General features: G+C 39.1%; 1 protein-coding gene across 1 annotated transcript in view; it reads left to right on the top strand.

The window, feature by feature from the left end:
- dock2 (dedicator of cytokinesis 2) overlaps positions 1 to 14,790 on the top strand; it is a 102,971-nt gene extending 88,181 nt beyond the window's left edge. The window contains exons 33-51 of the mRNA XM_085429793.1: positions 295 to 380; positions 564 to 720; positions 2,545 to 2,585; positions 4,787 to 4,877; positions 5,761 to 5,868; positions 6,273 to 6,362; positions 7,367 to 7,471; positions 8,004 to 8,145; positions 8,550 to 8,631; positions 8,761 to 8,845; positions 9,219 to 9,305; positions 9,540 to 9,716; positions 11,306 to 11,389; positions 11,497 to 11,634; positions 12,112 to 12,239; positions 12,404 to 12,611; positions 12,770 to 12,875; positions 13,521 to 13,669; positions 14,081 to 14,790. Coding sequence (XP_085285919.1) covers positions 295 to 380; positions 564 to 720; positions 2,545 to 2,585; positions 4,787 to 4,877; positions 5,761 to 5,868; positions 6,273 to 6,362; positions 7,367 to 7,471; positions 8,004 to 8,145; positions 8,550 to 8,631; positions 8,761 to 8,845; positions 9,219 to 9,305; positions 9,540 to 9,716; positions 11,306 to 11,389; positions 11,497 to 11,634; positions 12,112 to 12,239; positions 12,404 to 12,611; positions 12,770 to 12,875; positions 13,521 to 13,669; positions 14,081 to 14,143 — 2,127 coding nt within the window. The 3' untranslated portion in view covers positions 14,144 to 14,790. The remainder of the gene's footprint in view (positions 1 to 294; positions 381 to 563; positions 721 to 2,544; positions 2,586 to 4,786; positions 4,878 to 5,760; positions 5,869 to 6,272; positions 6,363 to 7,366; positions 7,472 to 8,003; positions 8,146 to 8,549; positions 8,632 to 8,760; positions 8,846 to 9,218; positions 9,306 to 9,539; positions 9,717 to 11,305; positions 11,390 to 11,496; positions 11,635 to 12,111; positions 12,240 to 12,403; positions 12,612 to 12,769; positions 12,876 to 13,520; positions 13,670 to 14,080) is intronic.
- The last annotated feature ends 312 nt before the right edge of the window (positions 14,791 to 15,102 follow it).

Below are 15,102 nucleotides of genomic sequence, written 5' to 3'. Positions count from 1 at the left end.
TTCTTTGTTTTAAATACAAAAGGACAAACAAAGATCACTCATTAGGTAGGCAGGGAGAGGGAATCTGATGACTCAGTAGATAGTGATGCAAAGTTGTTTGATGTTTACCCTGAAAGAGAAAGCCTGAAAAACAATTGATAAAAAGAATAAAAGATGTGATATGAGCATACGATGACGCTCCAGAGCTTTGTAATTTGTTATCTGTCTGCCTTCTAAGGATGTTGGTATATTAAGAATAGAATACAATAGAATGTAATAGTTACTTTAAAAAAATAATAATAAAATCTTCGGCAGTTTGAGAATGAGATCATTCTGAAGTTGGACCATGAGGTGGAGGGTGGTGGAGGAGATGAACGCTACATGCAGCTACTGGAGAGCATGTAAGTATTGTAGTTTTTTTCACTATACACAATCGATTTCCTGCTAACTCTCATGAGCAGCATTTCACACTTGGCTCTGGTCTTCTGCCAGTACATTAATAGACAAACTGAATAACCCTGAATAACAAGGTAAAACCCTCTCAGAGGTCTCTGATGATTAAATTGTGGAAGCATGTCTGCCAGATTGCTGGACTGTGCTGCTGAGAAACCCACGCTGAGGCCACAGGTGCAGCACTTTGTCTCCTTGGTGAAGGGGCTCCTCATTCGTCTCCTTGACTACCGCACCGTGATGAGCGATGACAGCCGCAACAACCGCATGAGCTGCACAGTCAATCTTCTGGTAAGAACCACCTTCTTTGAAATCAGCTGGCAAAGTTGCCAGCGCTTGAAAGTCTTGTTAGCATCATCATCATTAGCTTTCTAGTGTCTAAGTGTGATATGTTTGTGTCATCATGGATTAGCATTTATTGCTACTTACCTTGTGATTCTTGCAATATACAGTGCCTTGTTGGTGTAGTGTCTCATAGCAAAGAGTTGCTGATCTTAGATGTACGCACATCAACACCAATAAATCCATTAGTAATTGAATATACAATATAATGTGAAACTTTGTTTTATATAGAATCCAAAGCAGCCAAGAGTTTATTATGAAACACAGATTTTATTTCTTGTCGTATGTGCCAAGGCCTTTTTTCTTTTCCCCCATTTAATTTGGGTGCTGATTGATCTAAAGGCAAAGATTCATCTCCTTGTCTGGTCTCCTACATTTTGCATTGGGTTGCATCAGCTCCTGTCTGTTCCACGTCTTTTCTCTTATGTGATCTCCTAATCAGATTCTCCCCCACAGTATTCTTAGGTTTAGTAATGGATGCCATCTACCCACCATATGATCTTTTCCACGCCAGATTAAATCGTATGATACCTCAGCAAAACTCTTTTCCTTTCATTTCCAAGATGCAAACATTTAAAAAATCATAATTCGACAGATGGATGCGTCTGTGTTTGAATAATAATGTAGAATAACTCTTTATCCCCCACCCCCAAGGTGGAGGCTGCTGGTACATGGCAGGAGTGTTTAGTTTGTAGCCTGTGGCAGTTGCCCATTAGCTATTCTGTTTCATTCATTTGGCCAACTGAAAAAAATCCCCTCTGCCCACAAGCAGGCACTAGTGCACTCCCCTAACCGTACCCCCCAGGCTAACTTTACTAAGGAATTATACACACAGGCACAGTCACACGCATATTTATTCTGCTCTTTCATGTAGATGAACTATCAAAACAAAACAAACTTATTTGAACATAAGAAGTACTCTCAAAAGGTTTGCAGTATATCATTTTGGTTTCATTTTTCTTTTTCGTTGTTACAAATATTAACTCAGTACATATACTGTACACTATATCTACAATATACTAAGCATACATATGTGTAGATTTTTTTTAAACAACTCTCAGTTGCTGTATTGTTCTCTATAAAAGATAGAAAGTGATGCTGTAGTTCTACTGAAAGTTGTGTTGCTATAGATTTAAAAGACAGGTGGACTGCTGCAAATCTTTACTTGTCTTCTTGATGGGCACCCTATATAAACATGTTAGCTCCCTAAATTTAAAATTCATTGTCCAATAAATAATAAATCTTACCCTTGACAATATAAAATGGTTCGATGGTATACTGTGGAAAAATTAACTATAATTTGTCACATTTGTGATTATGTGTCTGTTGGTGCTGTTGTGTGTATTGGCCTGTGCTAGTGATGGGAGGTGAGGTTACATCAGTTCGTTCCACTCCTCTGTTCACTGTAGATATCATTAAACTTAATTAAACTGGGAGTTTGTGCAGTTTATCTAGCACACTTGAAAACACACACGCTCCCACATTAAAGCACAAGCAATCAGTATTATAGTATAGTACTGTAGTATAGTATAAAATAGGATAGTGTAATGTGGTATAGTGTAGTGTTGTAGTGTAGTGTACAGTATAGTATACATATTATTGGATAGTATAGTGTGATACAGCATGTTATGGTGTATAATATAGTATAATATAAACGTGGAATTAATAGCATAGTTTCAAAACCTCTATCAGTTATATATGCATATGCATGCGAACACAGGCATACATACACACAGAAACTACACTAACCAACCCCTCCTTCTGTCTTTGCAGAACTTTTACAAGGACATCAATCGTGAAGCGATGTATATCAGGTATTTACTTGCTGGATTTAACTTAAATGGTGCATATCTGTGTTGTACGCATGTCTGTGCATGTCTGTGCATGCGTTCGTGTGTGTGTGTGTGTGTGGCTCTATAATCTGACAAGGGATTATATGAGTTCCACTGAATTAATGTCAAAATCCACAGGATCAGCTCGGCCTGACTGGAGGGAGAGAGAGACATGATGAGTGTGAGGGAGGGAGAGGTGGAGAGACAGGGAGAGACAGAACCATTTGTAAGAGAGCGAGAGAATGAGCGGGACAGACAGGAAAGAGAGGAGGAGAGGAAGTACAGATCTAGTCAGGTCCCGCAGTGCACTTCTGAGTATGGCTTTTAGACAAATTAGTTATCTGTATGTGTGAATGTGAGTGAAAGTCAGTGGTTGATCAACTGCCTTGTCAGCTCTGTGGATAATACAGTAACATTTAGCTGGCTGGTTTATTGGTGTCAGCCAACAAATATATTTTAATGCAAATAGACAATTTATGTCTGTGTTATATAATTAGTCACAATTTAATGGTGCGCTTACATAACAATGGATAATGAAACCCAAAACTAATTAAAATTCCCTTTGTGCTGCTGCGTACAACCCAAATCAGCCACAATGATGAAGCACATGATCAAGCTTCAGATTTAAACTCTGTCATCATTTCAGAATCCTATGAAAGAAAATATGAAATTAAACTGCACTGGACTCACCTCGCTGTTTTGGTTCGCATCCCTGGTGCATATGATAATGTCTTTTTCTCTAAATGCAGTACGTTGAAAACTGAATCTGCTCCCTTCGCCAAGTTTCATTCTGCTATACATACACGTAGTGCTATTCGCTATATGTGCTACATACTAGTCACTGAAGCTTGTAGCTTTCTGTAATTTCTTTTTCTTTGTGTAGCTGTCTCATAAGAATGTGAGACAGCTAGACAATTCTACCACATAGGAGCTGTGAGCAATGCATCCATTCCCTTTGTAATAGAATAGAAATGTTGATGTCCTATTGATATTTTACAGGGTTTTTGTTTTGTTTTTTTACAGCATGAAGATACTGCTAAACACTCATAACCTGTAATATGGAAATAGGACACTTCTTATATTGTTCTATTCAAGGTGCAAATAATAAGATGAAACTTACTTATTTGTATCAAACAAAACCGAGTATAGAAGAATAAAAAAGATGCCTCCTGCTAAATTTGGATCATCAAAACCCTTTCAGTTTTGAAACGTGCAGGTAAAATGAAGCTAGAGAAAGTGAAAAACAGGATGCCAGAGAACAAATGAGATGAATACACGACTCTAAAATAATAGTCAAACAGATTGAGTAATTAATGTAAGTTGCAAATGACTTGGGAGTGAAACTTTTCAGTTTTTTTGTTCCCTTTTCTGTTTGATTTCACATCCAATGACTGGACTGTCATAAACAACTTACAGCCAGATACATTTCCAACCAGAAAATTGTTATATCTGAAAGTGTGAGAAAGGAAATAGCAGGTGTGACATAAAAAAAGAATAAAAAACAAGGAAAGTGAGACTGTCAACATTTAGGCAGACAAAATAAGCGGTTGTCCTGTGAGCCAACACCTTACTTTGCAAGCAGATATGGGACTGTTCATTTAAAAGCATCCAGAAAACATTTCTTTTCCTACTTTGTCATCAGTGCTTTAGCAACAAAGTCCAGCCTCTGGCCATGTGGAGAAAGTTTGTCTTGACAGATGCAAGATATAGATACAACAAAACAGATCAAAACTAAAAGCAGTAGCAGTAAAAGCCGGTCCTCCAGGTGACAAGAAGTAATCCCATTTTTCCCCTTGTCAGGCCTATAAAACATTATAGGCCTACAAGCATATGTCAGACCATTATAAGACATATGCTAAATTGTGCTCTTTTGTGTGTGTGTGTGTGTGTGTGTGTGTGCGTGCGTGCGTGCGTGTGTGCGTGCGTGTGTGTGTGTGTGTGTGTGTAGGTGTGTGTGTGCGAGTGTTAAATGACCTTTTGCTAAGCTTAGTACATATTTCAGGGTATCTACCAGTGTGTTTGTGGGTGAGAGAGTGAGAGAAAAGAGAGAGAAAGAGGGCTAATGCTTCCTTTGCAGGTCTTCAGGTTGCCCAACAGTGGCACCTAGTGGAATAAGGTTTAATTCTCTTGTTTAAAGAGTGTGCCTTCTTTTTTTCTTTTTTCTTGTACTTGTGTGTGCTCAGGTACCTTTACAAGTTGAGGGACCTTCACCTGGAGTGTGAAAACTACACAGAGGCGGCGTACACACTGCTGCTCCACTCTCGTCTGCTCAAGGTGGGGCAAACAGTCACATGCACGCATATGAAGACACATATCGTTGCTTAATGCTGGCCCCGGTGTCTTGTTCTTCTTAATCACTTGCCACAACTGAGACAGTTTTGCATTAGCTGATAAACGTCGCTGGCCTCCAAATGATGAAGCGCCGAGTTTAGTTTATGGCATTGCGTTGTCTACTGCAGCTACATCACTATGGTGATTGATGCTGTGCACTTGCCCAGTGTGTGTGTGTGTGTGTGTGTGTGTGTGTGAGGATGTGCATGTATGAGTCTGAGGCTGTTTGACCTCTTATGTCGCTTCAACTCTTTTATAAGACACATGAATTTGAGCATCTCCTGCTCGTCATCTCCTCTGTGTGTCTCATTACATCAAAGCAGTTGAACTCTATTTAACAATTTTTATAATCTCCATTTATCTGCAGGGTCAGTCCTGTCATTCCGGTCACACTACTGGAAACAACAGGCTGGAACACACAGCATGCTATAATCTTTGCTATCCTAAGCAGATTAGACAGTTTTAAAAATCATGATGTACTGTTTTTTTTTTTTTCTAAATTTAATTCTGTGTAATTTATGTAATAGAAGATAAACAGTTGTCTCATTTATATAATAAATGGGCACTCTGCTGCTGTTTTTGCACATGCTCCGCTTAGGACTAATATTGATTTATTACAACAATGAAACTGTAAGCTTTAAGTACTTCTTCTCCCTTTGTTCCTCTGTGATAAATGGCACAGCAGAAATTAGAGTAGTCCTGAAGGCAAAGTTTTTCTTTTGTTTCAGCAATATCAAGTTGGGCCTCCCTTCGGAAATATCTCATTTTGTTTTTATCTTTGTCTTTTCTTCCATATCTCTTTACTTCCTCTCTGTCTCTGTTGCAGTGGTCAGATGACATGTGCAGTCAGTTTGAGTTCCACGGCTCCCAAACACAGCGACAGCTCAAAGAAACTCTCTACGACACAATCATTGACTACTTTGACAAGGGCAAGGTCGGTATTGTTTCAGACAATGTCAAAATTTGCTTAGCTGTACCGATACTGAGTGATTAATTGAGTACTAATTAGCGCTCAGTTGCATTAATGAAAATCCGTGTGTTGTTGTTCGTTTTTGTCTTCTTTTTCTTATTTGCTTCACTCGAGGATATCGGAGACATCAAAACAGATATCCTTCAACCACACATGATCACTATGCTGTATGTTAGTGTCACATTCATTTTGTATTCTCCCCGAGTGTCTCATGTTCTCTGAAGCTGAGATAGAGACTTCCTTCCACTCCACAGAGACTTGGACACAGACATTTTCATGATATGAATTCCCACCACGACAGCTGTGCCCGATTTATTAGCAGATGGTGTAATGAAGGACACTTCTGTTTCTTTCCTTTGTGTGCTTAGATGTGGGAAGAGGCCATCACTCTGTGTAAGGAACTTGCAGAGCAGTACGAAAATGAGATCTTTGACTACGAGCTGCTCAGCAAGAGACTGGTAATACATTACAATCACAGGGGTTCATGTCTTCTGTGTAGCATTCATGATTGCATGTTTTTCCCCTTTCCCTTTTATAGATGTTTTAGATGTTTGGGGGGTTTAAGAAAGAAAGAGAATTCAGGCTACTTATCACGTCTTTGATTAAGGGAGTGCCATCCTATAATAATATAAATATGTACTGTCATCTAGTAACCAAAAATAGAGAGGGCATAGCCGAACATATGAAACAGGAAAATACCGCCGTGTAATCCCTTTATTTCAGCAAAGTAACTGTATTCTAAATACCACCTTTTTAAACGGTAACTGTAACTGAATACAGTTACTCATATTTTGTATTTTAAATACGTAACGGCGCTACATGTATTCCGTTACTCCCCAACACTGCCTCTGAATATATTGTTACATCATCTGCACACTCAAACATTAACAGCTATTTTTAAAGCTTACTCGGCATGTCAAATACTCCTTTAAATCAAGCTTTTTTTGAGCTTATGGCGTGTCATAAATATATGACCCCAAAATTATGATTCTTCATTAGCAGTCTTCAGCTACTTCAAAGTCCTCCTGGCCCTCACTTTGTCATCTCAATCACACTTCCGCTTCTTTCATCTCTTGCCTCTGCACAACAGAAGAAGTGATTCTCCCATTTACTAACTTTTGGTTTAGCACCACCTTCTCCTCTATCTCCCCTTCACTCAAATAACTCCTTCCACTCCTCGAAGAGAATCACACATTTCCCAACAATGGAAAAATCTCTCCCTCTCTTTATATGACTGCAGCAGAAGCTCTCTCAGCTAATGCTGAATTTATGTGGTTATATAAATGACAGACATTGCCCTTGGATGGGGTGTGCTTTTTTTTCACTACATCTATCACCCTCGCAGGCCCGGCATTCTGCTGAGCGTAGCTTTGTCATTGGCATGAGCTGATTAAACTGCCCAAAGTGCACATCTGAAAGTCTCCCTTGGACACATCCTCTGTTTCCTTCTGTCTCTCTACAGGAAAAACAAGCCAAGTTCTATGAAAATATTATGAAGATCTTGAGGCCTAAACCAGACTACTTTGCAGTGGGCTACTATGGACAGGGCTACCCTCCATTCCTCAGGGTTTGTATTTTGCTGTGTCACAGTTGAGTTAGAGAATACTTCAAATTGTTACCAGAAACACTCATAAAGTAGATATTAAGGAATTCACACCATTTACAAAATCCTAACTGTCTTCCATTAAAAAACGTTATTGGCAGTTAAGCTTAGCTGTTTACAGTTTTTTTTAAATCGCACCAGCAGGTATCTAGCAGAGTGGGACATACGATACCCTCCGGAAACATTTTGGATGTGTTGATTGCAACAGGCTGCAGAAATATAATTTTGCAATGATTATTGCTTCTGCTATGATTATGTGTGTTAATCTGCTGTGATAACAAGTAAGACAAAGTCAGTACTCAGCTTATAAGAGGGCAGTCAAAGGTGATCAGGTCCAACTTTTGAGTCTTTGAGAGAATTTCAGTGTCTGCCATTCCTAGGTGGACTCTGCCCTATTTAAGGACGTTTAAATAGGCAAAGAACTTTCCTGTGAAGATAAGCTGGATCTTAATCTTTATTATCAGTATTAACACTGGTTTATTCCCCCTGGCTTCAGAACAAGGTGTTTATCCACCGTGGTAAGGAGTATGAGCGCAGAGAGGACTTCCAGAACCAGCTGATGAGCCAGTTCCCCAGCGCCGTGCGTCTCAACACAACCACCATGCCAGGGGATGATATCAAGAACTCTCCACTTCAGTGTATCCTTCAAGCAGCATTACACACTTATTCATTTGCAGTCATATGTGGATGCATATTGAACGAAGAAAATTTTAATATTCTGCATGGTCTACAGTGTTCACCAGCACACTAGCATAGAAGTCATAAAATATTCACATGCAGCACCTTCGGGATTATTAAGTATTTGGGTCACTGAACACATTTGAAAGTACTAAATATCCAGGGACCTTTTAACCCAGAACCACAGTACATCTTAACCAACCATCAGATCTCTGTGTATCAAACTAAAATTTCATTTTAGTTTACTTGTCCTGTTCCTTTTGATGCACTTCTGTATGAACACATCCCTCCACTATGAGTTTGTACACTCACAGAGATACTGAGAATCTATCTCTTATGTTTATTTCTGAGCAGTCCAAAACAGATATCCAGTGTTTTACAGTGCAGCCAGTCCTCGAAATCCCTCCTCGCCTGAAGAACAAACCCGTTCCTGACCAGATCATCAAGTTAGTGCCATTCAAGCTAGTGCTTAAAAATGAACTGGAGGTTTTAAATATGTACACCTAATGTATATTGTGCCTCATTTTGCATGATTTTTCTGTTGTCTTTGTTTGACTCATTTCTTTCCTCTTCAGCTTCTATAAGTCCAACTATGTGCAGCGCTTTCACTATTCCAGACCTGTGAGGAAAGGACCTGTGGACCCAAACAATGAGTTTGCTGTGAGTTATGTCTTTAAAATGAAATGTGTGACCTCAGGGACCATGAAAGCATTTCAAGGACTTTTGTACTAGAACTGTTATCAGTCTGAAACTGTGAGTTTCTAATATATAAAATAATAGGATTTTATTCAAAGGCAGGATTTTTCATATGCTGAGGCTTGTGTTTAAAGGTTTCAGATGAGCTCTTGAGATGCAGCATCAGATTCCGGTATTACAGTGGTGTATGATTAGATTAGAATAAATAAGATTGTGCAGCAAGCGTCTGTTAAGATTTCAGGCTTCAATGCAAGATATGATATCAGAGTATTCAGAAGTGGTACAGATTTATCTGACAGCTTCTCTGTTTTTATACTTTTTTTTTGTTTTTTTTTAGTCCATGTGGATTGAGCGCACAACCTTTACCACTGTCTATAAGCTGCCTGGGATCCTGCGCTGGTTTGAGGCAACTGACATGAAGCATGTAAGTCTACAGGGCCATGTTTGTTCTCCATGTTTGACTTGTATGTTTGCTGTAAGTTATTATCTCCAGTGCAATGCGTTTCACATTTCAACACCACTGATTACAGGGGTTTTTTTACGTTTAATATTTAAAGGTTTTATTATACGTCTCCCACATCCGATCTGAAAACTCTCCATCCATCCACCTTCATTCCTTTTTCTTCTACTCTTTCTGTGTGTCTGCCTCCCTTTCCAGACTACCTTGTCTCCTTTGGAGAATGCCATAGAGACCATGGAGTCAACAAATGAGAAGATTTTAACGATGATTAACCAATACCAGTCTGACTGGAGCCTTCCTATCAACCCTCTCTCCATGCTGCTCAACGGCATCGTTGACCCAGCTGTCATGGGTGGCTTTGCAAAATATGAAAAGGTAAATTCTCAAGGATCATCACTAATATTACAAACCCAGTTCCAAAATGGTTGGGACGCTGTATAAAATTTAAAAAAACAACAACAACAGAAAGCCGTGATTCTGAAAACTCTATTAAGACCTTTTGTCATTTAATTTTTAAAAATTAACTCATTTTGAACTTAATGGCAATAACACATCTCAAAACTTTGGAGTGGTGGGAACAAAAGGCTGGAAGAGTAAACAGAAACAGACCCTGAAACAGATGGAGGATTATCTTGTAACTAATTAGGTTAATTTTCAACAAGCCAGTAACATGACTGAGCTTAAAAAGAGTTTATTAGTGAGTTTCTCAGAAGTAGGAGGGGCAGAGGCTCACCAGCTGGCAATAAAACACAAGCTAGTGTGGCCTTAGACCTGATCCCAATCCTGGCTACATTGGAAGGTTTCATCAGGAAGGACATCCAGCATAAAAATATGTGCCAAACATACAGATGCATCTGCTGTGGTAACCTTTTGGGGAAACAAAGTACTTTAGCTTAAACCAGGATTTCTAAAATGATAAACTAGTACCTGCAGGAAACCTTGGAGAACTGGATGAGGTGCATGTGTTTGTTTAAAAAAAAAAAGAGAGAATCATTCCTGCATAATTATTATTATTATTTTAATACAAAATTTAAGTTCAGTAAATACTTTTGTGTTCAATATTTTGAAGTCACAATTAGCTATCATCAAAAGCCAACTGAAAGTAATAAGCACAGTCACATTTACTGTGAGCATAAAGCCAGATTTGGATATTTTGTGGCAGACAAAAGGAAATGGATATGTGTTCAAAGTGTAACAAAAGCGAACCACATGTTTGTTTGAGTCTTCTTTTTCTTTCATGACTCTGAAACAAAGCAGTCTTTAAAGACTTCGCCTGGAAAAGAGTTTGATCTCTACAGATGTTTCTTATTAAAAATTAAGTAACGTTTTTTTATTGCTTTTAGTTCTTTTAGAAAACCTCGCTGTCATACAACTTCAATGCTTAGCTTAGGATGTCGAAAAAAAATTGGTTTTCTGTGAATTTTGTGATGCCTTTAAATATTTGAAATGTAGTAATTAAGTGCTTTTAGATACACATTGTTTTTCATTAAATCAGATTGAGAGAGAAAAAGTTTGAGAACCACTGCATAAAGCTGTTATATTGCTATATATATATATTTCTATTGCCATCTATTGTAACACGTACCACGTACAGCCAAATAGGGGTTGCGAAAAAGGACGGAGATTCACCGTAACAAAGTAAGTCCTTTAACAGATATCAGAGCTTAAGAGAGCGCTCTCATGCAAGACTCGTCTCTCATGATGAACTTAAATCCATTAAGAAGAAACTCTTTATCACCTCCTGAGGCTCACTAAATATAATCAAAGTCAGTTTCTGCAGTCCAAATGACATTAAATGAAATGTACTTATCTGACTATCATTTAAGTGCCTCCATACACACTATTCAGTATTATAATATTCCACATAGGATGGTAGTAAATTACCATTTTTGCTAGCTGGTGAAATAGTAATCGATTTTTATCATTTTTTAAATGAGTGTTATATAATATTTCCTCTGTATCAGGCCTTCTTTACTGAAGAGTACACCCAGCATCACCAGGAGGACAGAGAGAAGCTGGTTCGCCTCAAGGACCTCATCGCATGGCAGGTACTTAATACATATTCTCAAATACATGTACACAACATATATAGTCATTACTTTTATATGTGTGTGTGTGTGTTTTTCTGCTGACACCATGGCATTTTTATTTCCAGATCCCATTATTAGGTGGAGGAATCTCCCTCCATGGGAAGAGAGTGACAGAGGACTTGCGTCCTTTCCATGAGCGCATGGAGGAGTGTTTCAAACAGCTGAAAAAGAAAGTGGAGAAGGAGTACGGAGTGAGAGAGTTGGTAAGCTGAAAGAAAAATGTAGGAAAATCCTAACTTTTCTACTAAAATATGATGCTTCCGTAATCCAGAATATCTTTTTTTCTGCAAAGCTGGACATGGAGCTGCTGTGGTAGAGCAGTGTAGAGCTAATTAAGCTGCAAATTAGCTGACCCAAGCGAATTTAAAGATCAAAGTACTCAGAAAACGCTGTGAGAAGAGTGTTGATGTGGGATTTGTACCTTTTAAATTTCTCTGCAACTAGAACAGGGTTTGGATGGTTTTAACGGGGGCAAATGTGGTCATTAACTTGTAATTGGCACTGCCTTTCAGGAGAAATTAAACAAAACTGGAGTAGAGTGATTATACACCATTTTAAGAGTGATTAGACTCAGTTTTACTTTTTTCTTGTTCTTTTTGTTTTTAGAGATGTCACTTTTTCTACGATATCTTTTTCGGCTAATCTACATATTGTTCACATTTGTCTTTCTCTCTCTCCAGCCGGACTTGGATGAGAGAAAGTCTACTCGTCCACGCTCCATGCTGCGATCATTTCGTCAGTCCGTCATCTCGATTTCCTCACTGCAGGGATCCGAGTGTGGGACGCCAACCAAGACACATGCAGACAGGTAACATGCACATTTTCGAACCCCTACTGTGTCACGAGAACCCCACGATAACACTCAGTTTAAACTGCATACATGAAGTCTTATGGAAAAAGCGTCACACAAATATGATAATAAGCTTGGATTTCCTTTGAATGTCTAATCTAAATCTTCCTGCCTCCTCCCAGGGACAATCCTCCTGAGTCTCCAATCTCCTGGAGCTCTGCCACCCTGCCACGCTCCAGTGGCAGTGTTAGTATAGGTGAGGAGGGGAGCATGATGACAGTGGGTGATGCAGAGGTCAAAATGAGGAAGAGTAAGAAGAAAAAGAAAAGGAGCAGCATGATCTTCATCACAGAGGAAAGAGAACGGACCAGTACACTGGAATGCAAACGGGTGAGAATTAGTGATGATGGATAGCAATGTGGGGAAAATGTGAGAAAAAGGTACAAAGACAGAAAAGAGGGGAAGGTTGCATTACATGATTAAGTAATAGAACGCTCTGTTTCTGTGAAGTGTAGTCTGAGTTTTCTGTGATTTTTGTCTCCCTCTAGCTGTCCAAGAAACAGGAGTTCCGCAGTGACACCAACTTGTCTGAGCCAAATGAAGTAAATGTGGCGCTGACCAATGCCAACTCAAGATCGCTGCCTGCCATCACAGGTGACACACAAACCCACCTGGTGTGATGGAATTACTGTGACTGAGGTGCACAAAGCCCACAAAGTCAAAAAATCATGACCTAAGAGGAAGTGCTGCATTTTTCCTGCTCTGGAAAGCTGACTCAAAGAAAAAAAGAGCACAAGCAAGGTCATAATAGGAGAAATACCTTGGCATGCTATGGTGTGCAATAGAAAAAGTGAATGCTGGGGAATGCACAGTAACAACTTGCCCTAAGACACACTCTGATATAAGGCAGCAAATCAGTTTGAATGTTGTATTTTCTCAGAAGTATGTAATAGTTGCATCTGGTTTATATCTGATTGTTGTATTTACACATCCTTGCACTATGGTGAATCAGGCCACAATTTACTGATGCTTCGCTGGCCTCCTGCCTTCACTGAATCAGCTGAGACAGCACTCACTGCGGTGTTAATACACAACTACAAGCTGCACTGCCTCACTGAAGATACAGCACTCACAGGCCCCCAGTGTTGCTAGGGCACACAGGTCATTGGCAGAACAGCTGCGGGAGCCCAATTAGTCACAAAAAATCACCTGGCTACAGTGCAAGATCTGCTGTAAAATTGTAATCACGAGGACACAAACACTACATTTGTTTTTTCCCCTCTCTCTCTTTCTCTCTAGGCCTGTCCTTGTCAGTGGCAGGAGGGGCTGAGGAGGTGGAGTCCTCCAGAGCCAGGAGGGACAGTAAGAGCATGTCGGTGTGTGCAACCTCTGACCGAACAGCAGACAGACGCTCAAAGGGTGTCATCAACCTGTTATTCAAGTCCAAGGTAGAGTAATAGCCCAACCTGTTTAAGTTAACTGGGTTTAGATTCAAGAATAAGTGCTTCAGTTAAAAAGAACAGAAATACACCTATTTACTTATCTGTGTCAAGCTATTGCCAAGGTTTGTCAAGGTAGGTTCACTGGCTGCTGTTTGGCTTCATGTTTAATGTCCAGGTATGAGTGATGTCAGCTGTATGCGACCTCTTAGTAGGAATTCACGAATATATTTTTCAGAAGATCTCAGCTCTTTTCTTTAACAGAAGTAGCACTGAAAATTTATCTCCAGCATGAGTCTCTTGAATTATTCCAAGCAGGAGCTCAAAGCCCGCTGAAATAATTTATTTGAGCACATTTCAGGTCATTTTTACCATTAAGAAAAATCCCTGTATTTACATTATGTGTGTTTGTTTCGGCAGAGCTCCAGAGCAGAGGAAGTGAAGCCCAGTGATGCACCCAAAGAAAGAGATAGCCATTTTTGAAATGTATTATTTTCATTTCTTGTCTTCTTTACTTATTTGTACTATGCTTTTTTTTTTAAACCAAAGACCTGTAGCTAAATCCACAATTATACACTGACTCACACAGTCTACTTGTCTGTCTCAATGTTGCTGTTGCCTTAATATAATTGATTTTACCTATCAGTAAAGGCTATTTTTGTTGTGTGACCTTTTTCCTGGCAATTTAAGTGATTCCCAGTGAAGCTAAATGCCATCTTACAGCTTTTCAATCAATTCTGCTTCTACAAGAATGAGCAAACACAAACCATCCCTCCGACACACTTGATTAAAAGCTTCTCATACGGCTTTCAGCATTGTTGACACTGAAGTTAATGAGAAAATAATAATTCTATAAAGCACAAAGGTTACTGTGTCCTCCCAAAGGACTTTAAACTGGAACTTGTTGCCACGAGGCTTTGGCACTGATACAACAAATATTAAAGTCTAATAAACTCAAATAGAGTCAACAAACTGTGAAACTCATTGTACAACATCAAAGCTGTGTGTACCCCAATGTTGAGTTTGTGTTTCTGTATGAATTCTTTTGGGAGTTACTTTCTGCATGATTTGGTCACAATTTTTTATACCTTTTGTTAAAATATAAAAATAAATGTTTAAGTGTATTTCCAGTTTGGAATTTGCTTTGGTTTTTTTGCATCACCGGTTTTCACGAAGAGTTCTACCTAAGGAATACTTTAGGTGCCGGCTAAATACCAAGTTTTATAAATGTTAGAGTCGCTTCTACTCTTTACGGTAAAAAGAGTTCATCTTGGCTTTAGCTTCATGAATGAACAGCTTTTTAATTTAAGAGAGATTTGACTGTAAAACAAATGAAGCCAATGCTTGAGTGCCAACAGCTGTAGTTCTTCGATTGACCACTTGGGGCAGGCTTTAAAAGTCAGTACCCATAGACTCTCATGCTAAAATGGTCATATTTCAGA

Source organism: Copadichromis virginalis, linkage group LG2, assembly GCF_057382275.1.
Source record: "Copadichromis virginalis isolate Kocher_CV1m ecotype Utaka linkage group LG2, C_Virginalis_male_GT1.1, whole genome shotgun sequence".
Classification (NCBI taxonomy): Eukaryota; Metazoa; Chordata; class Actinopteri; order Cichliformes; family Cichlidae; genus Copadichromis; species Copadichromis virginalis.
The sequence above is the reverse complement of the archived record's forward strand: the minus strand, read 5'-3'. Positions and strand labels throughout refer to the sequence as shown.